Raw genomic sequence first — 24,676 nt, forward strand, 5'->3', positions numbered from 1 at the left:
AGGTGTTTCATTAGTGCCACAGGAACTCTTCGCTTTGGAAGCCTTACTGATTTCACTGCGTGATCCACTTCTAGGTTATATTCTCCTTCCAGGCATCCATCTCCTTCAAATACGTCAGCATACTCCCTATGTATGTCACTTTTGTCCCATGGTTCTTTTCCTCTGCATCTTTCTGTGGTAACAATATCATCAATTGCCATAATATTTTCATGCTGTATTCTTACCAGATCTATTGCCTGTACTGCCTTGTTTCCCAGTAGGGGCACTGAAGAGGAGTCTTCCACAACAATAAACTCCATCCGGTACAGTTTTCTATTTCTCGGGTTTCTTATTTTTATTTTGCATTTTCCCACTGGTGCTCTTATTATACATGACCAGGATTTGTTCAGTATTTTCCATCACGGTGTCAGGGTTTAACTGCTGAATGGGAATTACGTTACAACTGGCTCCACAGTCTAATTGAAATTTTACTGGTCGTTCTCCTATCAACATGGTTGCAAACAGTTGTTTTTCCTGTGTGTCCTCTCTCATTTGCGAACTAAGGCTTAGGATTTCCTGAAATGGTTCCTCTTCAATTTCTGCCACACTGTGTATTCCTTTTCTCTTAGTTTCTTTTGTTTTACATGTGGCAGCAAAATGGTTTAATTTGCCACATTTTCTGCATTGCTTTCCATAAGCTGGGCAACTCAGTTTTTTCCACTCATGCTGTTTTCCACAAAATTTACACTTTGTAGGAGTTTGTTTTGCACCCTGATTTTGTTTAATTATCTGTACTGTGTGCACTTCTTCAGCTTTCTGTCCTTCTATGGTCATTACATTCTCTTTTGACAGTTCTGATGCTCTACAAATCCTTACGCATTTCTCAAGCGTCAGTTCAGGCTCTCTTAATAGACATTCTCTCACATGTGAGTTCAGTATGCCGCAGACAATTCAGTCTCTAATCAGAGAATCTTTAGCTGATCCAAAGTTGCATGTGTCCACTAGCACTGTCAAATCAGTAATATACTTATCAATCATTTCGCCTGAGTTTTGATTTCTGGAGAAAAATTTGTATCTTTCTACTGTTTCGTTTGGTGCTGGATTGCAGTGCTATCTGAACGCGGTTATCAGCCTTTCGAGCGTCAGTTCACCGTCAGCCGGGAGGGCGGCGCCTAGCGTCTTACTCAGTTCTCTCCCGGTTTCTCCGATTAAAAACTGGAAAACTTTTACCTTCGTCTTGTCATCCGCATCTGTAAGCGATAAATCAATGTACAGGGAAAACGTTCGAGGTTACTAAAGTAACCCTTCGTTCCCCGAGGAGGGGAACGGAAGCACTATAAGTGGATTTGATTGTAAAATCCACGCATTGGGAGGTTCGGTTCAGAAGCTACTCGTCTGAAAGAGTATTGAACGGGCCAATTAAGAATGAATTGGCAGCGCAAGCCTGCGCAGGTGAGCGGCATAAGCAATCAACTGAGTATATAAGCTCACCTGGCGCCAGCAGACGCTATCCTTTTTAAGCTGAAGAGACTTTTAACAGCTAAGGGACAGTCATTATGGCGACGGAGTATAGTGCTTCCGTTCCCCTCCTCGGGGAACGAAGGGTTACTTTAGTAACCTCGAACGTTCCCCTTCGGGGGGAACTTCAGCACTATAAGTGGATTTGATTGTAAAATCCACGCATTGGGAGCCCATTGAAAGCGTCATAATGACTGCACCTTACCAACACCCCCGATGAGGAGATAGTCAAGCAAGCGTGACGCACCCACATCATGGGGGGCGCGGTCCTCCAACGTGTCCCTGGCCCTAATTTATCCTACTTCAACAGAAGTTTTACGGATTTAGATATATTTTTTGGGAAGTCGTGAGCATCTAGATAATTCTAGGAAAATACGACAGTACGTTGGGAAGCGTGCCATCCCGATAGGGAGGACGCTGCGGAGGCCATCCGTTACCCAAGGGGGGATAGATGGCAGAATTTACATATGGACTAGCCCTAAAAAGGGGGAGTACGCATAGCAAAAGAGTGGTTAGCGGGGAGGGAAGACACGGGTCCGCCCAGGGGGGGGGACTTAACCGTGGCTGAATAAGCATATGGGATCGCCTAGTGGGGATCACGCATAGCAGGCACCTTTACCCAAAACGCGGGCTGACCAGTGGGCAGACCTACAACGTAGTGGGCCAGCAAGTGACTCCTCCGCTGAGTCAGTGCTGGGGGCCACGGAGGAATCTGCAGGGCTCACCTGACGGGGAACTTTACTGACAGATAAAAAGGCGCACGTATCTCCGTGTTAGGGAAAATGGCGCAGCAAGCGTGTTTCAACACCCTACCGAATTGTTTCCTCAATCACCAAGGGTTACCTAATACCCTTGAGGAAACCGGCTCCACTCGCAGATTGTAAAACCTTGCAAATGTGTTGGGTGTCACCCAGCCCGCAGCTCTACAGATGTCTGTTAGAGGGGCGCCGCGTGCGCGCGCTCGAGAGGATGCGAAGCTCCGAGTGGAGTGCGCACGCGCTCTCGGGGGACGCGGCTCATCTCGGCTCTGATAGTGAAAGAAAGGCATCCACAATCTAGTGGGAACTTATTTCGGTACGGCACTTCCCTGCTGCCGACCGCTATAACAGACGAAGAGCTGCTCAGATGATCTAAACTCTGAGTGCGGTCCGGATAATACGCAAAACGCGAACTGGACAATAAAGAAGGGCTGGGTCTGCCTCCTCCGAGGGCAGCGCTTGCAGGCTCACTACCTCGTATTAAAACGGAGTGGTAGGAACCTTGGGCACATATCGCGGGTGGGGTCTCAGGACGTGAGAGAAGCCAGCCCAATTATAGGCACGAGTCACTGACCGAAAAATGCCTCCGGGTCCCCGACCCTCTAATCGATATCAACGCGACCAGCAGAGCTGTCTTCAGGGACAGAAAGATACTGAGTCGAGGATCGAAGGGATCTGACGCGGCTTGTGTAGCGAGGGCGAGATCCTAAGAGGGCATGAGAGGGGGCGGGGTGGATTAATTCGCTTAACGCCCCTGAGGAACCGGATGATGAGGTTATGCGTTCCCACGGTGCTGCCAGCCACCGCGTTATGAGAGCGGAGATGGCAGCCACGTAACCTTGAGTGTAGAGGGCGACAGCCTGCTCTCCAACTTCTCTCGGCGTAAAGAAAGCACAACGCTGATCTGGCAAATTACGGGGGTCTTCTCAGCGAGAGACACACCATTCAGTGAATAGACTCCACGTCAGGGCATAGGCGCGCTAGGGGAGGGGGCTCTAGCCCGAGTGACGGTATTAGCCACCGCAATCGGAGGTTACCTAAGTCTTCCTCGCGTCTAAAAATCTCCAAAGATCGGCGAGGGTGCCAGGTGGTGCCCTGTCCCTGAGAGAGTAGGTGCTCTCTCGAAGGGACTGCCAGGGGAGGGCTATCGCGAGGGAGAGCTCTGACATCCAGGTCCGGTTGAGCCAGAGGGGCGCAACCAGCAACCTGTTCCACGTCCTCCCTGACCTTGCACAGTAACTGCGCGAGCAGGCTCACTGGGGGAAACGCGTATTTGCGCGTGCCCCGAGGCTAGCTGTAAGCCAGTGCATCCGTGCCGAGAGCACTCGGTCAGGGAAAGAACAACTGGCAATGAGCGATCTCGGGGGAAGCAACAGATCGATCTGGGCTTCCCCGAATCGCGCCCATATCAGCTGAACAGACTCGGGGTGGAGTCTCCATTCTCTAGGACGCAAGGCTGCCGTGAGAGCGCATCGGCTGCACGGTTGAGCTTGCCTGAATATGAATGGCGTGCAGCGATTTCAGCCGCGGATGACTCCAGAGGAGCAGACGGCGGGCGAGCTGAGACATGCGGCGAGAGCGCATACCCCCTATACGGCTGATATACGCCACCGCCGCCGTACTGTCCGTCCTGACCAGCACGTGTTGCCGCTCCAGCACTGGAAAAAAACGGCGGAGAGCGAGGAACACTGCCAACAGCTCCAGGCGATATGCCAATGCAACTGGGTACCTTTCCACAGGTCCGCAGCCGCATGCCCGCAACGCACAGCCCCCCAGCCCGTGTTGGAAGCGTCTGCTGAAACGACAACAAGACTGGACGCCTGTTCTAGAGACACCCAGGCCTGTAGGAACGAGGGGTCGCTCCAAGGGCTGAGGGCGCGGCGACACAGCGCAGTAACAGAGACTCGGTGTGCGCGCGCGTGCCATGCGCGTCTGGGGACTCGATCGTGATCAGCCAGTGCTGAAGTGGTCTCATATAGAATAATCCGAGCGGCATGAAGCGGCTGCGGATGCCATATGCCCCAGGAGCCTCTGACATAGTTTCAGTGGGACCACTATTTTACTGTCGAGCTCTCTAAGACAGTACAGCATCAGCTGAGCGCGCTCTCCGGAGAGGCGCGCTGCCATGGTGACCGAGTCCAACTCCAGCCCGAGAAAAGAGATCCTCTGCACGGGGGCGAGTTTGCTCTTTTCTCGGTTGACCTGAAACCCCCACAGGTGGAAGTGCCAGAGCACTTTGTCTCTGTGCATAATCAATTGCTCCGAGAGAGGGCAAAAATCAGCCAGTCGTAAAGAAATAGAGTATGCAGATGCCCGCGAGCCGAAGGGGCGCTGAGGCACCCTCCGCGGGCTTGGTGAGGACCCGCGGAGACAGAGAGAGCCCGAAGGGGAGGGCTTTGTATTGCCAAGCTCGACCTTCAAACGCAAACCGCAGAAACTGTCGGTGGCGAGGAAGAGTGGAGACATGGAAATACGCGTCCATCAGGTCTAATGCTGCAGGCCAACCCAGAGGACAAACGCACCGGAGGATGCGCTTCTGCGTGAGCATTCTGAACGGCAGCTTGTGCAGGCAGCGGTTCAAAACGCGCAGATCTAGGATTGGCCGTGACCCACCGCTCTTTTTGGGCACGATGAAGTGTGGGCTGTAAAACCCGCTCTCCATCTCGGCTGGAGGGAGCGGCTCGATTGCATCCTTCGCCAGGAGGACAGCAATCTCCTCTCGCAAGACAGGGGCGGACAGGGGGCTGACCCTGGTGAATACACACCCGCGACTTGGGGGGCCGTTTCGCGAACTGAATCGCATAGCCGAGTCTGATTGTGCGTATGAGCCACCGCGAAGAGCTGGCCCGCGCTAACCAGGCAGGCAGAGCTCCCGCTAATGGACTCATCGCTACAATCGCTGACGTACCAGCAGTGGGGCAGCGCGGAGTGGGTGTGCTGATCCGGGAAGCTCGCGGGTCCCACGGAAAAGCTGGAGGTGAGATATTTGCTCTCACTCCGAACCCGAGCTCCGGAGGGGAGGCTCGAGGGGTGGGAGAAAGGAGACCGTCCTCCCAGCGCTCGTGAGCCACTGGCGAAACGCACCGAATCTGCAAGCTAGAAAGCATAGCGTCCCAGACTGGCAGATTTCGGGCTGTCACATCTGGGGAAGTGAAAAGTGCCCTTTCATAATGTTTTCATGGCAGTAAAAAGTGCCGTTGGAAATGGGGCCCCGCCCTCCAGCGGGGAAAGAGCAAGTTCCCTCTTCTCCAGATGGCCTGTCCCAGGGGCGCTTCGCGGTCCGTTGCCGGACTTAGCGGCGTTCTGGGCAGGGGGGCTGCCTGCTTCCGAGGTGCCCGACGCGCTCGCTTCGCCGGAGGCGTGTGCGGGGGCGGAGCAGCTCTCGTAGGCGGGCGCCTTCGGCGAGGAGCAGGTATGAATGGCACGGCGGGCGGAGCGGGCTACGGACCGCCGATAAGACATCACCCACCAACTGCTCTCTCACCGCCTTGAATTCCTGGGTGAATTCACAGACAGTGTCGCCGAACCTGGCTGGGGATATGGGGAAGTCAAGAAAGCGGACTTTGTCGACTTTGCGCCTATCAGCCAGGGGTGGCGCTCCTGGACCACTAATATGGACATCGTCCTCCCCAACGCACACGCAGCGGACTCAGTAGTCCGAAGAGCTAAGTCGGCGGCGGTGCGAAGCTCGTAAGCCTGGGTTGGACCCACCCTCGTGCAGCTCGGCCAGCGCCTGCGCTTGGTAGCGCTGGTAGGTGGCTATCGCATGCAAGGCGGAAGCAGCCTGGCCCGCAGCTATGTAAGCTCTAGCTCCGAGGGAGGTAGATAACTTACAGGCTTTGGATGGGAGACGAGGCGGACCCCGCCAAGAAGAGGCGCCGCGCGGATTTACCACCATCGCGCACTCAACCTGAGGAATCGCCACATACCCCCTGGCTGTTTCACCGTCAAGAGTGATTAGGGTGGAGGGACACGCAGCACGAGCAGAAAAAAGTGCTTTACAAGACCGCGTGAGCCTACTGTGCACCTCCGGGAAGAAGGGAACGCCCCTCTAGTCGGTCTAGAAGCAGCCCGGGAAAGCACAGCTAACATGTCCGTTTCAGGATCCGTAGTGACAGCGCTCACCAGCCCGAAGGGGGCGAGCGGGTCTGGATCATCATCGGACAATGAAAGCCCACCCTCCGATGCCGCGGTGGACATCTGGTCTCCGGTGTCATCGGGCGTAAGGGCTACCATCTGTTAGACGGATCGCTTCCCCCGCCCGAAGCTTGGATGGAGCGCTTAGAGGAGCGGGAGGTCCGCGGGCCCATGGGCGACGGATTATCTCTCGCTGAAACCCTCAGATCTGCCCGAGTGCCCGCTGCAGAGCAGGGGACAACTGGGGTGGTTCGCCCTTTTGCAAAGGCTAACCGCGATCTTGCGCAACAGTCATGGCATCGCAATGACGACATGAACTGCCCGCGAGCAGCGCATTAACATGCTGGACCCCCAGACATGTAACGCAGTGCCCGCGCCCATCATCCGAGGACAGGAAACCACCGCATCCAGAAACGCACAGTCGGAGCGCCGTCCTGAAAAGGACGTGCTGCACGACTGTGTTGCTCTTTCTGTGAAGTTTGCAACTTTATACGCACCGCTCTGGAGGACCGGACCCAAAGAACGCCAGGCAAGGGAGAAACCCAGCTCAACCGTCTGCCGCTGCGTGTACACACTCTGGACCGGGAGAATGCTCTCGTTCGCTCAGAATCGCTGGTCACAGCAGGAGGAACCCTCATCGACTCGATCAGAAAGTCTCTGAAGCGAAAAGGATAGCGTCTGCTGGCGCCAGGTGAGCTTATATACTCAGTTGATTGCTTATGCCGCTCACCTGCGCAGGCTTGCGCTGCCAATTCATTCTTAATTGGCCCGTTCAATACTCTTTCAGACGAGTAGCTTTTGAACCGAACCTCCCAATGCGTGGATTTTACAATCAAATCCACTTATAGTGCTGGAGTTCCCCCCGAAGGGGAACTCTTCTTCCCATGCTTTCCAAGCTTTTGGTATATTCGTCGCATTCCAGTCAAAATTCGCTGGCGGCTTCAATCCGAAAGCACCCTCCATGATCGGCGCACGTCTCTCTTAATTACTTTCTCCGTAGTGATTTACCTCGGTCTTTCACTTTTCTTCTTGGTAATTTACCGCTGCCACCATGTTTATGCTTAGTTCACTCTAATTCTCAACTATCACTCTATATATCAATGAATCTCAGACACGCAGGTTTTCACTGTGCTTCCTTTACCTCACATGCATGCGCATAGCAATGACGTCATACACTACAAACCATACATGGTCTGTCACATTCTCCCATCCTGCTGTCTATATACATAACATATTGTAACAACACTGAAACATAAAACAAGTCACGGTTACAGAAATGTAACACTTTAAAAGAGTAATGCTCAATCCTAAATACATTGCTTGCTGTTTTAACTGTTTGGGCAATAGGGTATATGCCGAGCTAGTGCTGTTCCCATGCTGATACACTTCCGGTGACCTGTTATTGTGAACTTTTTCTCATTTTATACGGTTCCTTATACAGCATCGATGTTGAAATGTCATTAAAATACATTTAGTTAAATAAACTTTAGCATTTATTTAGTTGCTCAAGCGTAAAACGAGACAAAAAGCTGTTTACTCCCACGCGCTCGTCAGAATCGGCAGGCTAACGCAGAAGCTCCATTGAATATACTGGGGTAAAATAAATGCTCATATTATAAAGATATGGCAGGGAAAATGTAATTTAATGCAGTGCTTCTTGTACAATCTGAGACCCACTTTAAATCGGATATCACTCAGCTATTGGAGATCGCTGATTTTTTTTTTTTTAAAGAAAACAGTAGTGATGTGACGTTGTGCGCCGAGGCTTCGAAGCATGTATCAAAAAAACGATACATCTGGCAGTGAAGCAGTGTACCGGAGCTTGATTCGTTTTGCCATCATCACGTGATCAGTGACGTCCGAAGCTTCATTTTCGCCTTTACCCACGTGACTGCTTCAAATTTTGATTCAAATGTTTAAACACCCTCATAGTAAAGAGTATAGCGAGAGATTAGGCGTCGATTACATACATTTGTACTGTTTCAAAGCACTGCACCAGTCCCACACAGCAGTAATTAAACTAAAATACAATAGTAATTTTTAGTAAAAAGGTTTTGAACCATACTAAAGTGTATTAGCTTATTTTTTTACAACTATCTTTAAAGAAAACCACTGCATATCGTAGTATTGTCTTTAACAGAGACCATCTGGCGAGCGCATCTTTATAGTATCAATCACATGGCGTCCTTCTAGAGCACTCGCCTCCCACACAGGAATCGCTGGTTTGATCCCCGCTTGGAGCAGAGCTAGTTGTATTATGATAAACTTTTGAATACCTTGGATTTTACCACAGTCATCAGTTGTGTAATGTAATATATCTTGTGTAAAAACTACAGTATTTGAGTAATTTGTTTATATTGCTGTTGTTGTATTACTACATGAATGAGTTGGTCAGTTGTGAACATTTGACATTATGGCAGCACAGTGCTTTCCCACACTTTCACCAGAAGAGGTCCTCATCGAGCTCTGATTTAGAAAGCTTCGAGTAACGAACCCTTTTCCGATACAATTGAGTCGAGCGCTTCACTGGTTCAGAAAGCTTCATTTCACCATCAAAACAGACCTTAAACGCACCGGATTTTGCATTGCCATTCAATTCGCCGGAAGCGCTTAGGTTAAAGGCAAATTAAAAGTCCTATTAGCATGCTTCGCCCCATTTATGAAAATGTTTTCTTTTATAAATGTAAATTAGGTCATTAATAAAATTAAGACATATGCAATAAAAATGTTATTGCGTCGTTTATTAGACCTTTTTTTTTTTTTTACTAATTTCTCATCTTATTTTAAAGTTTAGAATAATAACTGAACAATATGGAATATTATGGGCTGGAATCGGTCTGCTACATCTGGCAACACTGTTTGAACACTTTAGTCACATGACCAGGGTGTTTCAGATAATGCTTGGAAAAGTCTAGATCGGATACATGGCCAGGTGAAAATAAATGAAATTTTTAATAAATAATAACAATATTTCTCGTTAACGTCCGGCAACAACTACCGGTGCTTCGAAACGTCAGTTTCACGTCACCCAGACGTACAGGAAGAGCAAATTAAAAGTGAAACAGCCGTTCGATCTTGCAGAGGGCAGATAGCACCGCATTTTAAAATCAGGTTAACGTTAAAAAATAATTAACTGTTTTTCACCGTAAGTGACTTAGGCAGTGAGTGACGATGTTGGGAAAATCCAGGTATGTCTGTCGAAGTTTTTTTCTGAATAATAGCCTACCATTCAAGCTAATATGTTCGGTAACACTACACAGTTAGCTTGAAATAAGCCATCATTTGTAATGTTTATGAAAACGGGATAAAATAGCCAGGCTAAATTTGGTGCAATTAGCTGATTGGTCGGCTTATGTCCATCACTTCACCCATCATTTGTCGAAATATTTCGGACACATACGCAAACTATTTTTATTACTTTGCTTACACCAAATTCTGCGACCGTCGTATTCTGTGACTCTAGTAGGCGCCGTTCTCACTGTTTTACTTGAACTCGCTCCCACAGGCGGACTGGGGTCCGTTCTTCGTACCTCGCTTAAATGATCTAAGATGATTTTGCCGAACCTGGATCTTTTAATCTTGATAACTGATCTCTCGCTAATTTGGTTCTTCAAACAAGTTCGTGAATCAGATTAGAATGTCTGGATGAACTGATCTGAGATCGCTGCGTGTGTTGTGAAGGGCAGATCTATCGATCCTCGAAATCATGATCAGCAATGCAACGATTGGCTGACGGCACAGCAGCGTAATGACATCATCTGATTAATATTCAATTATCCATGTGAGCAAAATTACATCAAATTAGCAGTAAATGGTTTGTTAAATATGACACGCAATAACCTTCCACATTTGTTGTGAGCTGCAGGCTTTCCACTTTCATGTGTCAAGAGTATTCATCATGTATTTCAATGCATATCAATGTATTTAGTTCTACATTTAGAAAAGATTTTCTTTATTATAGTAGCCGTTTTTTAATCGTTGTATGGAATAACTGGATGTTTACAAAAGCATTTTGATATTGGTAAAGGTGTCTGCAACTTTTGTGAAGCATCAAATCACTGTCATATTAACTGTCAAAACATGTTCATGACTGCATTAATGTATTATTTCTTTTTTTAAAAAGTCACATATTTTGCATTTCTCATAAACAAATTGTACTAAAACGATCTAAAAAGTTCATATCAATAAATTTTCTCTTTGTACTTTCATTTCGAGGGTGCAGATTGCATAAGTTTTGTTAATATAACTTTATTTTAATAATAATTATAACTTTATATATATAGTTAATTTTTTTAAACTATTTTCCCAAGTGTATATAACTACTACTGTAAGAAAATATCATAATTCGGTACTTTCTCTATTATCTTTGCTTGAACTGACTCGATCTAATCCTGTTTATATGAATTGAACCTGCTCCCGATCAGGTTTGAGCTAGCAGAACTGTTGCTATGACAACAACTCTCAGATCAGCTTTGAAGAATGAAATGATCCTGGATCATGTCAAATCGTCAATATCCAAATCCAGCTAACTGAGTAATCCACGTACGAAGAACGGACCCCTGGACACGCAAACAGCGTACACACTCTCACGTGAACGCGCTCGGCGCCCGTGCACATTATATGAGCGCGTCAATATATTTCATCGTTCTCTGTTTACTATTATTTTTCTTGCCTTTGATATATAGATGTTAAGTTTACATATATTTAACAGCCCATCAAATAAAGCATTTTGCTATAATATGACCAGTACAGCGAGCTTTTATATTAATTTTAGGTTATTAAAACACACTATCTATCTATCTATCTATCTATCTATCTATCTATCTATCTATCTATCTATCTGTCTGTCTGTCTGTCTGTCTGTCTGTCTGTGTAGCTAGTCTAGTTTGTTTTAGCATTTTTCCCTTGTAAGCAGTTATGTAGATTACTGTTGATCCCTTTTAAATGTTCCCTAAATATGTTTATAGAATTTCTAAATTGGCTTTTAAATTAAAAAGAAAATTATTGAAGTAAATGTGAAATGTGTGTGTAAAATACTGGTTAACAGAATGTAGGCACACAAGTTAAAATAAGTAAGGTGCATAATTTAATTTAAAATGAAATGTTTTTTATGTGTATATTTTCAAAAAGGTTAAATCTAAGAAAACATTTAACTTAACAATTACTTGAAAACTATTAACATAAAGACATGGTATGGGATTAACATTCTGCACAGTTGTAGGGGCTTCATGGAGTCAGGCTTAAACACATTACATGTGATACCTCTGGTCACACGTGTCACTGAATCTGTAACGAAGGAATAAATGTTTTGAGACTGCCATCTTATTTTAAAAGAAGGTTACTCAAGAACAAGGTAATGGTTTACTGTATGTTTCCCCTTTCTTCTTCCACTTCTATATTATTTTCCCCACAATAGTGGCACAGCTCACTAAGGTCATCTATTGAACCAAAATATACTTTTATCTACAACTATATGAAGGGTTAATTGGGTCTTAGTCATGTGGGAAAAAGTTACTATGGAAATTATAGCTTGACAATTTGGCAATTACTTATCACTAAAATGTAATATTGAATTAACATTTTCTAAATTCGCACAATTCTATAATAAAAAATATCAAAAGGCAAAATATCTCCAAATTATACCCTTTTTTTCACACAACTTATTTTTGTAAGTTGATTATTTTTATGCAGTGAAAAACAAAGTACCAGATTCATTCAGCAGTCTAATGGCAATTTTTTCCCCTGTCATTGTCCCATACAGAGATATTATTTGCAAACTGCAGAGACTCCACAGTTGTGATGAAACAAAACACTTTATATATATATATATATATATATATATATATATATATATATATATATATATATATATATATATATATGTATCATACATTTTCTTTTGTGTGATTTAAAAAAAAAATCCTAACTTGAAAAAGACAGTAAGGCAGGGAAGAGACTTGCATTTTTTGTTTATTTTTATTTTGACTATGTCAGGTAACACTTATCTGTAGGCTATATACCTATTTTTAAGGTAATATTTATAATGGTTTTCCTAACTGTTTTGGCATGCACGGAGGACTGTGATTTGGCATTTTGGAAAAAATAATCTGCATAAACTTTAAATAAAATTAGGTGTAGAATTATTTTTATTGCTATGAGTTTTTGCTGACCAAATAAAAACTTCAAAACAAAACCATGGTGTAGATCTATATACTTATGCATGAATTAACACATAGTCCTTTAATATGGATACGATAATAATACTAAAATGAGCATTAAAAAGTCTTGTATATCATTTTGAAAGATGCAAGTGTGCGGTGAAAAGAGAAAGAGAGAGCAAAACTGTCCAGAAACATTATTACAAACTGTTTGATTGAACCATGCGTGTTGTATTTTATCATATTTGAATATATATATATATATATATATATATATATATATATATATATATATATATATATATATATATATATATATATATATATATATATTTATTTATTATATATATATTTATTTATTGGGTATGTATTATCAAAATTGTAGTTTTTTATTATCATGTAAGCTGTTTGCATTTGGAGAACATTATTTTTTTCTGTGTGAAATACGAGGGATCAGATACTAGCATTGAACAATTAATTCAGCACACGCAACCTGGGTGCATTAACGAGGCATTAACGACGCAAACTAGACTAATTACACAGACAGACAGACAGATGGACAGACAGATGGACAGACAGATAGACAGACAGACAGACAGACAGACAGACAGACAGACAGACAGACAGACAGACAGACAGACAGACAGACAGATAGATAGATAGATAGATAGATAGATAGATAGATAGATAGATAGATAGATAGATAGATAGATAGATAGATAGATAGATGGTTTAATAACCTAAAATTAATATAAAAGCTCGCTGTACTGGTCATATTATAGCAAATTGCTTTATTTGATGGGCTGTTAAATATATGTAAACTTAACATCTATATATCAAAGGCAAGAAAAATAATAGTAAACAGAGAACGATGAAATATATTGACGCGCTCATATAATGTGCACGAGCGCCGAGCGCGTTCACGTGAGAGTATGTACGCTGTTTGCGTGTCCAGTCCGCCTGTGGGAGCGAGTTGGGCTGTTTCTCAATATGCGTTCTTCAGCGGTCTTGCGTCCTCGTGTTCTCGTGCAACGTCATCATCAGCTGCCTAAGTTCAGTTCCAATACTCAAGATCGCAAGTACGGAGGACGCGTGAAACTTCCCGGATGTGTTCTTGATATCGAGGACACACCGTCCCATTTCTCAAAGGACGCATTCTCTGCCCTCGCGGTCTCCTGAGTTCGTTCTTCCGAGGACACCTGGCAAGACCGCTCTCCACAAGAACGCAAGTCCATTCTCTGCGTTCTTGGAATTGAGAAACACCTTCAAGTTAAACAGTGAGAACAGCGCCTACCAGAATACGGCGGTCGCAGAATTTGGTGTAACACCGCCATCATCTTGTGTTTCTTATCTTAAAGGACTTGGAGAGTGAAAATATAAATTAAATACAATAAAGTATTATGTATGATCAGATGCAGTAAATGAAATAATATAGAGAGAAATAAGTCTGTAAAATGACAGAAATAGTAGTGGCAGTTTATTACAGTACCATAATATACAACACCAAACCATGCAATATATCACTTTACGCTATTAAAATGTCATTAAAATGCCTTTTACAAACTTTTCAAGATTAAACATTGTTGGAAGAAAGATCAAGGCCCCATAATGCAATTCAAAAGCATACAACTGATTTACAGACATTTCTTTTACTATTATTATTATTATTTGTTATACAGCAAAGTGCTTGAAACTGGCGGGTTAATGTGCAATATAACAAAACAATAACTATTATTTAAATAAAATATTCTATATTGTTCAGTAATTATTATAACCTTGACAAAAGGGTCAAATAAACAGTATAACGGAATAACAACTTTAGTCTTTAATTGTCTATTAATTGTCTCTATAAAAATGTCTTAATTTACATTTATAAATGAAAATCCTTTTGTAAATTGCATAAAAATTACTATTAAAACAGCGAACAATGTATTTAGGATTGAGCATTACTTTTAAAGTGGTAAATTCCCGTAACAATGACTTGTTTCAGTGTAAGGAGACTATGATATGTGTTGCCAAATATTACTTTAAACTTTTTTTTTTTAACAGGGAAAAAATATTGGTCTTATTCCAGCTGATGTTGCTGTCGACTGAAAGTAAGCACAAGTTTAACAGTCAAGTTAGAAAATGCCTTATTATTACTTTTTATTTAATCATCTTTTCTCTTTTTAGTGTCTCTGCAGGAGAGCATTGTGGGTTTTATTGGTGACTCAGTTGTTTTGGAATGCTCTTCTGGACAACCTGAGCTCACAGTTCAAGACATCACAGTGCGCTGGAGACACAATAATCTGAACGTGTACGACATTATTAATGGACAAGTTTCAGTAGAGGGACAAAATCAAGCATATAAGAACAGAGCTGATACCTTCCCTGATGAATATAAGAATGGAAACTTCTCGCTCAAACTCAACAATCTTCAACACAGTGATAAAGGAAGTTACACGTGCTATATTATAAATGAATCAAAATATAAGAGTGTCAATCTTATTGTCGAAGGTGTGTAAAAACATTTTTATTCCAAAGAGTAAAGAGGTCTAATAACAAGAATATTTACATTTTAATACAATTAAACATAAATATTTGAATTTATTATTTATAATCTGTTTCATATGCATGCGTGTTTGCATTTAATAACACATATATACAGTACACACATACATTTTGCCAAAACAAATTTTTGTTTTGGATTAATCTTTGCCCAGCATTAATAGTTTGCTCTAGGAATGGATGCATGTATGTTTTCATATAATTTTTCCCATTCATTTTTGTCCATTCAGAAAAACAAAAGAAAACGAGCCACGGAACAAAACCAAGACCAGATTTGACCTTAATCATTTTTGCTATGTGTATTGGAATTTTTTTTCTTGTGACTGTAAGTTCAGTGTATTAAATTTTAACGGTAGCGTGAAGTAAATGTCATGAGTAGATCACACTGTCTAACTAAACACATATGATGTTTGTGTTTCAGAACTCAGCCACAGGTTTTTTTGTGCCGGTCCCGAGCCCGGGTAAATGAGGAGGGGTTTAAGCAGAATTTCCACTAAGTAAGTGCATCTTTAATCCTACAGCCCTTTTTACAATGCAGATAATGTCAAACCAGCTTTATACAGATAAACAGGAAAAAAAACATAACAATAATCAGATTGTGGCACATGTTCAGCATATCACGCAGAACGCAGAGTGTAGTTAAACTTAAATGAAAACTAATTCTATTCAGTTTAATACAAATGTCCCTGTCCAAGTATACCGCAATGCTGGTAGTTTTAGTATTCAACCCAAGGCCCACTGATGTAATTTGACAAAACAAATTTCAGCTGTACTTGTGTATATATATATATTTTTTTCTCTCTCTCTCTCTCTCTCTCTCTCTCTCTCTCAGTTTTTCAGTTCAGTTCAAGTTGCTTTATTGGCATGACATTAAGTACAGTATTGCCAAAGCATTTCAAATATGAAACATATTAAAACCTCTCTCTCTTTCTCTCTCTCTCTCTCACAGTTAGATTGCATTAATATTAGTTACAAATCATTTTGTTCAGTCTTTTAGTGTTATTGGTTTGTAAATAGGTTTGTTAAACTATCCATAGACTTAAAGCACATTTTCTTGTTTTACAAAATATGATACATCAACATTTAACTAAGATGCCTACAATTTTTATTTTTTTATGAATATATATTTTTGTTCCAGATCGTGCAGATATTAAAGGTGGTGTAGGTGATTTGCCAGAATGCTAGCATTAGCATAATAGCTTTGAAATTTTACGACTCTCTCCTGCCGTCCAAAGCCACGCCTCCTTAAGTCATGAACACGCGAACTCGCACTGATTAGATAGAACACTAGATCATGCCATTCACCAGTTAGAAAACTCTATGGAGACATGCACTTTATCAAGCGGAGTTGTTAACAGGCCAAAGGGTGCAGGAATTATATATCTCCAAAACTGTGTCACGGGCTGGCACTGTTCAAACATGAACAATTGTGTGAATTTAAATCAAATTTCACCTCAGTAAAGTTTTTAAGTTCTAAAGGGTTAAATATGCAAGAAAGTTTTACCGTTAATTGTATAACTAATTTTGTCTATTTGAATGAACTGCAACAGGTCATACATCCAATGAAAATAGTTTGGCGGAAAAGGCTTTTTCCAGTTCAATAGGATAATTCTTTTAGCAATTATTAAGCAAAAGACTGCAAAGATGACAGTGACACATTTCTAGGATTGAGTCCGAACAGTGCCACTAAAGGAAACGGGTCAATTTTTAGAAGAAAAATATCAGATATTGATTTAAAGAGCCCATATTATGGGTTTTTGAAAATGCCCTTCCATGTAGTGTGTAACAGCTCTAAGTGAAGTGAAATACCCAGCTAAGGCTTAAATCTGTAAGTGTACACTGTTGATTCATCTATAAAAGAGTCGACTCATAGTGCTTCAAATAAGTCGTCTTGATAACGAGTCATTAGGTGTTTCGCCATGACGTGATAACGAAACCAAGTAGTTGCACTTGCAAACCCGGTCGTCTGTATTTTCAAGTCCATCGTCTGTATTTACATTCACCCACTGGCAGCCAAAATCCACGCCTTACACTATCGAGCGTGTATGAACTGTGAGTACTTTTATATTGTTGATTAGCTGCTGGGCATTTCACTCTGTCTCTCGCTGAAGGCAGTCAGTATAGACCAATCGCAATAGTCTGTTATCGGTCCAATCAGCGCAGTTTAGTTTTGCGCTAAGGAGGGGTTCGGGAACTAATGAATCACTGAACGATTTATATGGGAGTCGCTGGGATAATTAGGTAAAAATAAATGCAGATTACAAGGTAATGAAAGTGTTTTTTGACCTTGCATGCATATTAGACTGTTGTTGGAGACCCTTACAACCAAAATATGACCCTATTTCATGTATAATATGGGCTCTAAGAGATTTCTCTGGACAAAGCCAAAAGGTATGGTAGAGGTTAGCTGGAGCTTGTCGGCATCCATAACAAATGGGATCAAATTCTGGGTTTGTTTTAGATAGTTTTTGTCCAATAAATTCTGTGTAGTAGTTTAAACTGTATCAGTGAATGGCGAGCAATATTCCATCTAAAGTCTTAAAAAAAGATTTGAGTATAAACACTGGAATGTTTTGAAATAAGAAAAGAAATTTAGACAAAATGTTTGGTTTTTATGCACTGCAAAAAATGCTTTTCTTATTTAGATTTTTTTGTCTTGTTTCAAGTTCAAATATCTAAAAATTCTTTAATAAAGGAGAATTTTCTAGACAAGCAAAACCTATCTTGTTTTGAGAAATAATATGACAGCGAGTTTTTCCTTAAAACAAGCAAAATAATCTGCCAATGGGTTGAGCAAAATAATCTTGTTTTTCCTTTTGACATAAGATTAATTTGCTTACCCCATTGGCAGATTATTTAGCTTGTTTTAAGAAAAAACTCACTTAATATTAACATATGATTTCTCAAAACAGGACAATATGTTTTGCTTGTCTAGAAATATCTTCTTTATTTGAGAATTTTTAGATATTTGGACTCGAAACAAGACAAAAAATATAAGTAAGAAAAGCATTTTTTGCAGTGTGGTATTAATTTTGCCTATACAAGCGATAATGGAAGAGTCGTCCACCTAGCTAGATCTTGCTTTGTTTGATCCAGAATTGGAATAAAAGGTTAACAACACACTTTTAACATTTATGTACATCAAGGCACATTTTTGCATCTGTAAACAAATAGTTGGAAGTAATTTTTTTGCCTTCCCATTAATTTAAAAAAATGTTTCCCAAGTAATCTTTAACAAACCAAATAATTCTTCACAGTATTTTCTATAAAAATAAGTTTGTGTTGAATAAAAGCAGTTTTAATAAATAATAATAAAAAATATATATATTTTAAGGTCAGTATTATTAGCCTCCTTAATATTTACTGTGTATTGTAGATTATCTAATTATCCCAGCGACTCCCATATGAATCGTTCAGCGATTCATTTGTTCCCAAACCCCTCCTTAACGCGAAGCTAATCTGCACTGATTGGATCGATGACTGCCTGTTGCGATTGGTCGGCATTCAGTGCGAGACAGAGTGAAATGACCAGCACAGCTTATCAACAATATAGAAGTAGTTAGAGTGCATAACTAGTTTATTGAACCAAAACTCCAAGAACTGGGGAGGAGATCAACGAAAGTCTCCTAGACCATCACACTCTACCTGCTCTTTTTTTTTCACACACACATTACCCTTTTCCTCACTTTCTTTTTCATTTTCGGGTTGAGGGCAGCGTGATTGCCAATAGAGTGCCAGTTCAACTTGCTCCAGCCCTGAATGTTATTCAGACACCTTACCCCAAATTTAACCCCCCTGGTCTTTTGGATTTTCAGGGACTGATGTGTGTGCTGTTTAACACCAGCATATTGCTCTATTCTTAACCAGGACACACATTCAGTATTAATCCACACAGTGGCAAAAGCTGAACTATTTTGAAACTTGACTGCTGCAAGTGTGTAAGAACAGCTGATGATGGCCATAGCAACGACAAACGGCAGTGGAACACAAGGGGTCCGTTCTTCGTACCTCGCTTAAATGATCTAAGATTATTTGGCAGATCCTAGATCTTTTCATCTTGATAACTGATCTCTCGCTAATTTGGTTCTTCAAACAAGTTCGCGAATCAGATTAGAATGTCTGGATGAACTGATCTGAGATCGCTGCATGTGTTATGAAGGACAGATCTATCGATCCTCGAAATCATGATCAGCAATGCAACGATTGGCTGACGGCACAGCAGCGTAATGACATCATCTGATTAATATTCAATTATCCATGTGAGGAAAATTACATCAAATTAGCAGTAAACGGCTTGTTAAATATGACACGCAAGAACTTTCCACATTTGTTGTGAGCTGCAGGCTTTACACTTTCATGTGTCAAGACAAGAGTATTCATCATGTATTTCAATGCAAATCAATGTATTTAGTTCTACATTTAGAAAATATTTTCTTCATTATAGTAGCTGTTTTTTAATCGGTGTAAAGAATAACTGGTTGTTTACAAAAGCATTTTCATATTGGTAAAGGCGTCTGCAACTTTTGTGAAGCATCAAATCACTGGCATATTAACTATCAAAACATGTTTATGACTGCATAAATGTATTATTGCTTTTAAAAAAAAATCTATTATACACAATTTGTACTAAAGCGATCTAAAAAGTTCATATCAATAAGTTTTCTCTTTGCACCAGATGGCAGTCTTTGTATTTTCATTTCGAGGGTGCAGATTCCATACATTTTATTAATATGTATAACTTTATTTATTTTATTAATGACTATAACTTTAACTTTTTTATATATATATATATATATATATATAGTTTAAAAGTATGTACCATTTTCCCAAGTGTATATAACTACTACTGTAAGAAAATATCAGAATTCGGAACATACTTTCTGTATTATTGCTTGAACTGTTTATATGAATTAAACCTGCTCCCGATCAGGTTTGAGCTAGCAGAACTGTTGCCATGACAACATCTCTCGGATCAGCTTTGAAGAACGAAACAATCCTGGATCGTGTCAAATCGTCAATATCCAAATCCAGCTAACTGAGTAATCCACGTACGAAGAACGGACCCCAGCTCGTAAATGCATTTAAATGTAAACAAAGCAGCATGCATCGCGCTTTCAATGTGGCTTTAGACGCAATATGAGAATATAAAGAGTTAACCTGATACAGTACAAGCGGTTACAAGTAACAAAACACAGTTAAATACATAATTTGAAAACAAGGAGACAACCATTTTAATCGCACTTACTTACACTTGTGAAATAGAGGAAGAAACTGATCCTTGTACATAACAGTCCCTTACATCAAGTCTTTTCTGATCCTTCCTTTAGCAAACAGCTGATGAATTATCCATTGTAAGGGTGTAAGACTCCAGAATGCTGAGATATTTTTGCAAAATTAAACTTCAACCACTGATTCTTCACAGTTTCATCTATGGGTAGAGAAAATAGCACTAACTTTCCTCTCACACTTCCAGTAATATCCAGCTGAGTACAGCGTTGATTCAACCGGCGTCTGCTACAGTGTGTGTCTACTCTCTTTTTCTTTGTGTACTGTGCTTGTGGGTGGGACCACAGGCTTCAATTTTCCTGGGTTTGTGCGCACAACAACTGGGCAGTGCTTAAGGCTCTTTAAAAGTCAGACTCTGACACCATTTGTGATAATAGATTCAAATCAACTCTAAAATTGTTTAAAAATTATTTTCTGTAATGCACAAGCTTTGTTTTTTTACAGTTGTGCCTTTTTGATTTTATTTACAGTAATGAATTAATATTTTCAGTATATTGAATTCACTATAAACACTTAGATGAATTAAACTCTGACACCATTTAAGATAATAGATTCAAATCAACTCTAAAATTGTTTAAATTATTTTCTGTAATGCACAAGCTTTGTTTTTTGTTTTTTTACAGTTGTGCCTTTTTGATTTTATATACAGTAATGAATTAATATTTTCAGTATATTGAATACACTAAAAACACTTAGATGAATTAAACTCTGACACCATTAAAGATAAAAGATTAAAATCAACTCTAAATGTATCTGAATATTATTCTGTATGATGCAAAAGCCTTGTTTTTACAGTTGTCTTTGTTGATTTTTTTATATACAGTAATGAATTCATATTTTCATTATATGGAATGCACTGTAAACCAGGGATGGACAAACCTATTCCTGGAGGGCCGGTGTCCTGCAGAGTTTTACTCCAACACTAATAAAACACACCTGAAAATGCTAATCAGTGTCCTCAAGATCACTAGAAATCTATAGGCAGGTGTGTTTAATTAGGGTTGGAGCTAAACTTTGTAGGACACCGGCCGAGTTTGCACATCCCTGCATTTTCACACCATTTGAGATCAAATATTCAAATCACCCCTAAAACTCTATACATACTTTTTAACCACAAAGAAGAAAAGTATTAATTATTTACTACTATGTAAGGCTGGGATCATTTAGAGTTAACTAGTCAGCTAACAAGTGAAGTAATCTTGGCTGTAATCCTCCCACACATCTTGACAGTAGGACACACTTCTTGATTTAGATTAACCATGCTCCTGGAGCCCCTCCAACACTATTTTGCAAGCCTCCTTAAAGTGTGTGTTTAACCAAAAGATAAATTCTGTTTTGAATTACCCCCACGAGACCTTCACTCATCTTCGGAAGACAAATTAAGATATTTTGGATGAAATTCAAGAGTTTCCTCATCTGCCATAGACAACAATGTTCGCAAATCATTCAAAGGCTAGACAAAGAACCAAAGACATTATTAAAACATACTGTGTGACTTTATTGGTCCAACTGTAATCACAACAAAGCTCCAAGAACACTTTTTCTTTATCAGATCAGCGTGCACAGTACTGCACTTTCATGTTGCACTTTTGATTCTAATACATTGTACTGCTTGTAGTAAGCACATCATTCTTTACCGGAAGCGGGAGAGAAGATGTAAGCAATCAAACACATTTTTTTTTTGGTGCACACAAGTGTTCTTGGAGCTTAACATGATTACAGTAGAAACACTAAAGTCACATGAAAGGTTTTGACAATATTGTTGCTTTCTTTTCTGGACTTTGAACATCTCAGAGCCATTCCTGTTCATGGAGGATCAAAGAGCTTTTAATTTCTAAAATATCTTAATTTGTGTTCTGAGGATGAATGAATGTGACAACATGAAGGAATTAAGTTAACTTATTAGTTTTTACAATTTTTTTTCAGTGGATTAAACTTAAAACAATTAAATTCAACGATAATTTAAATGGTATATTCACCACAAAATAGGCAACCGATTAGAAAATAATTTAATCAAAATAGAAACTAGGTTAGCCTAGCCTCATATGCTAACCATTCAACAGCTTGGTTACTGGAGAGGTGACATTTAAAAATAATCTAATAATAACTAATTAATCTGTTATTTCTCTTTTTTAGCCAAAAAGCCTGATGGACTATTGTTGTGCAATGAAATATATCGTTACTAGCCGATTAGGAAACACGCATGGACAGTGCTTCTACATAATTCATTCATAGAAAAAGCAGCCAGAAAGAAGAAATTGACAAATTTGTGCCGAATATTAGCATCATTGACTGATAACAATGTAAAGTACCTATAACTGTCAGTATGTTTGTGTGCTCTTTACAGTTTCTATTCTAATTTGCAGTTAAGTGGAATAAATTAATATATTGAAATGCAGATGAAAGTATAAATAGCAGAAGTGAACAAAAAGATTTTTCCTACCAGCAAATATTAATCCGACACCAAATTTAAAAGCAGACACAAACCAGCTATAATGTCATCACCAATGACCAAATCTCCAAAAAGACAGACGAAAACATCAGTGATTTGTAGATCTGATATGGCCACGAGGCTTATAAATGACAGCTGCAGGTGAAGTAAAATGGTCGCAAGTGCTTAAGCGAGGGCTTAAAAAAACAGACAGCTGGGAAACAGCCTGCTTTGTATTTTGTAGAAACACAGTTTAGATCTTTTTAGGCTAAGAGGTGTGTGTTATTGCCGTCTATCACTGTGTCAGGAATATGGAAATAAAACCAACTTACCTCCGCTCCTTTAGCGCCGCACATAGAGTTTGATCTGGGCTGGCATTTCTCCTCTTGGGTTTTAGGTTTCGGAAAGGGAAAATATTCCACCACCCTGTCTACACTTTTATGATACTGCACATTCCATAGGCACAACGCTTTGGCCTATTATTTCCCTCCCTCGAAAACTTGACAGCTCCTGCGCGTAGCTATGATTGCTAAGCCATGGTTGGTGGGTGGTGTTTTTTTGGGTGTGGCTTAGCAAAAGGTCAAGTAAAGTTAAATGTTAAAGTATATTGATGGAAAAAGTACTTACTACTCTATTTTTACTTATACTTATCTATCTGCCCAGGCATTTTAATATTTCAAAGTGAGTATGATTAATAGACATGTGTTCATAGTTTTACCACATCTACTACCCGTGGCATTTTCTATAGTATGTAAATATATTTTTAGTTTTCTGAAACTAAATTTTTACTTACTCTGTTTGTAGGTCAGATGGTCGCTCTGCACAGGCAAGAACTGAGTGACTTCCTGAAAAACATTTTCTTTCTGCGTCTGCCCATCTTCGCCTACACACAAAAAGAACAACATCTGCACCTCGTCTGCTGATCTTTGATGCAGCTGTTTTATATTATGTGCAGCAGTCGTTTAAAATAATCCCACAGTGACGTAAGCACATTTAGCACTCAGTTATTCTTGGCAGGATAGTCCTGTTATGGGCCAAACTTAGACAGAGCAAGGGACAGCAGCTGCAATTCAGCACGATGGGGTAATAGAACAAAACTCAAGATCGTAAACAACTGTGATTAATGATGAGCTAATTTAAATACTTAAAATTTCAGAAATGATCTAGGAGGAGTCCAAACTAACAGGGTCTTGGCCTGAAGGCATTTGCAAGTTAACAATTAAAATCATAGCACCACCAGATGGCCAACACAATTAATCAGTTGCAAAAATGTTTAAAAGAATTTCAAAAATGTACTATCTGACTGCAGATTTGCATATGGAAGGTGAGATATGCAAGGCATTTTAGAATGATCATATTTGGGGGTCAATGTGGCCACTAAAATATTTTAAGTTGTTCTTATTTACAGGAATGCTGCATTTTCTTTAATCATTGTTAAAATGCTTGTTACACAATATTGTTATCGTCTTGTCCTTGATCATTTTCATTTAAATTTTTTTTTTAAAATGTCATTCCTTTTTAGAATAAAACTTGAATGTGCTGCTCTGATGTGTCCTGTGTTAAACGTTTTTAGAAATTCTAAAACATATTCCTAATTAAAATAATCTTGTTATTATGACATGTTCATCTTACAAATATATTTAGCTTTTGTACTTAAATAGGTTTATCACATTGAGTCATTTGTAGATAAGCCTAAAGTTTCCACAAAGACTAATTATAGCCTATATGATTTATTAATAATTCACATGGAAATCCAAAATTGAGTAAAGCACTGCCCCCAAATCAAATACTGCATTGCCTTATAATATAGATAATATTATAGATAGATTTAATGCTAACAAGAATTAATTTAAATAATGTTA

At 40.4% G+C, this 24,676-nt stretch overlaps 2 protein-coding genes across 12 annotated transcripts in view; one reads left to right on the top strand and one right to left on the bottom strand.

Moving 5' to 3' along the window:
- Positions 1-23,380, bottom strand: part of LOC100535347 (V-set domain-containing T-cell activation inhibitor 1-like) — an 82,218-nt gene extending 58,838 nt beyond the window's left edge. For 6 of the 7 annotated variants that reach the window (XR_015522256.1, XR_015522257.1, XR_015522253.1 and 3 more), the window contains exon 1: positions 20,347-20,618. Coding sequence is in view for 2 of the 7 variants with exons in the window: in XM_087304658.1 (XP_087160784.1) it covers positions 20,347-20,383 (37 nt within the window). In the remaining 5 variants the exon portion in view is untranslated. Of the gene's footprint in view, positions 1-20,346; positions 20,619-23,146 lie in introns of those variants that run through there. The other variant, XM_087304659.1, reaches the window with a different exon arrangement.
- Positions 9,263-24,359, top strand: si:dkey-169i5.4. Of its 5 annotated transcripts, none has more exons than XM_087303270.1 (6): positions 9,263-9,324; positions 14,600-14,646; positions 14,723-15,046; positions 15,328-15,422; positions 15,519-15,594; positions 23,619-24,359. In XM_087303270.1, the coding sequence occupies exons 1-5, from the start codon at positions 9,317-9,319 to the stop codon at positions 15,564-15,566; spliced, it is 522 nt and encodes a 173-aa protein (XP_087159396.1). In that variant the 5' UTR covers positions 9,263-9,316; the 3' UTR covers positions 15,567-15,594; positions 23,619-24,359. The 5 variants fall into 5 exon arrangements, with proteins under 5 accessions (XP_087159396.1, XP_087159398.1, XP_087159395.1 ...); XM_087303269.1 differs by lacking the exon at positions 9,263-9,324 and adding an exon at positions 9,445-9,580; NM_001126460.1 differs by lacking the exon at positions 9,263-9,324 and adding an exon at positions 13,610-13,827.
- Positions 24,360-24,676: the final 317 nt, after the last annotated feature.

This window comes from Danio rerio, chromosome 22 (genome assembly GCF_052040795.2).
Source record: "Danio rerio strain M-AB ecotype USA chromosome 22, GRCz13ab, whole genome shotgun sequence".
NCBI classification, from domain to species: domain Eukaryota; kingdom Metazoa; phylum Chordata; class Actinopteri; order Cypriniformes; family Danionidae; genus Danio; species Danio rerio.

What these genes read in the sequence shown, in the direction of transcription:
- si:dkey-169i5.4 (XM_087303269.1), top strand. An exon ending in GATGTTGCTGTCGACTGAAA is followed by an intron (nt 14,647 to 14,722) that starts GTAAGCACAAGT and finishes TTCTCTTTTTAG; the next exon opens with TGTCTCTGCAGGAGAGCATT. An exon ending in TGTCAATCTTATTGTCGAAG is followed by an intron (nt 15,047 to 15,327) that starts GTGTGTAAAAAC and finishes TTGTCCATTCAG; the next exon opens with AAAAACAAAAGAAAACGAGC.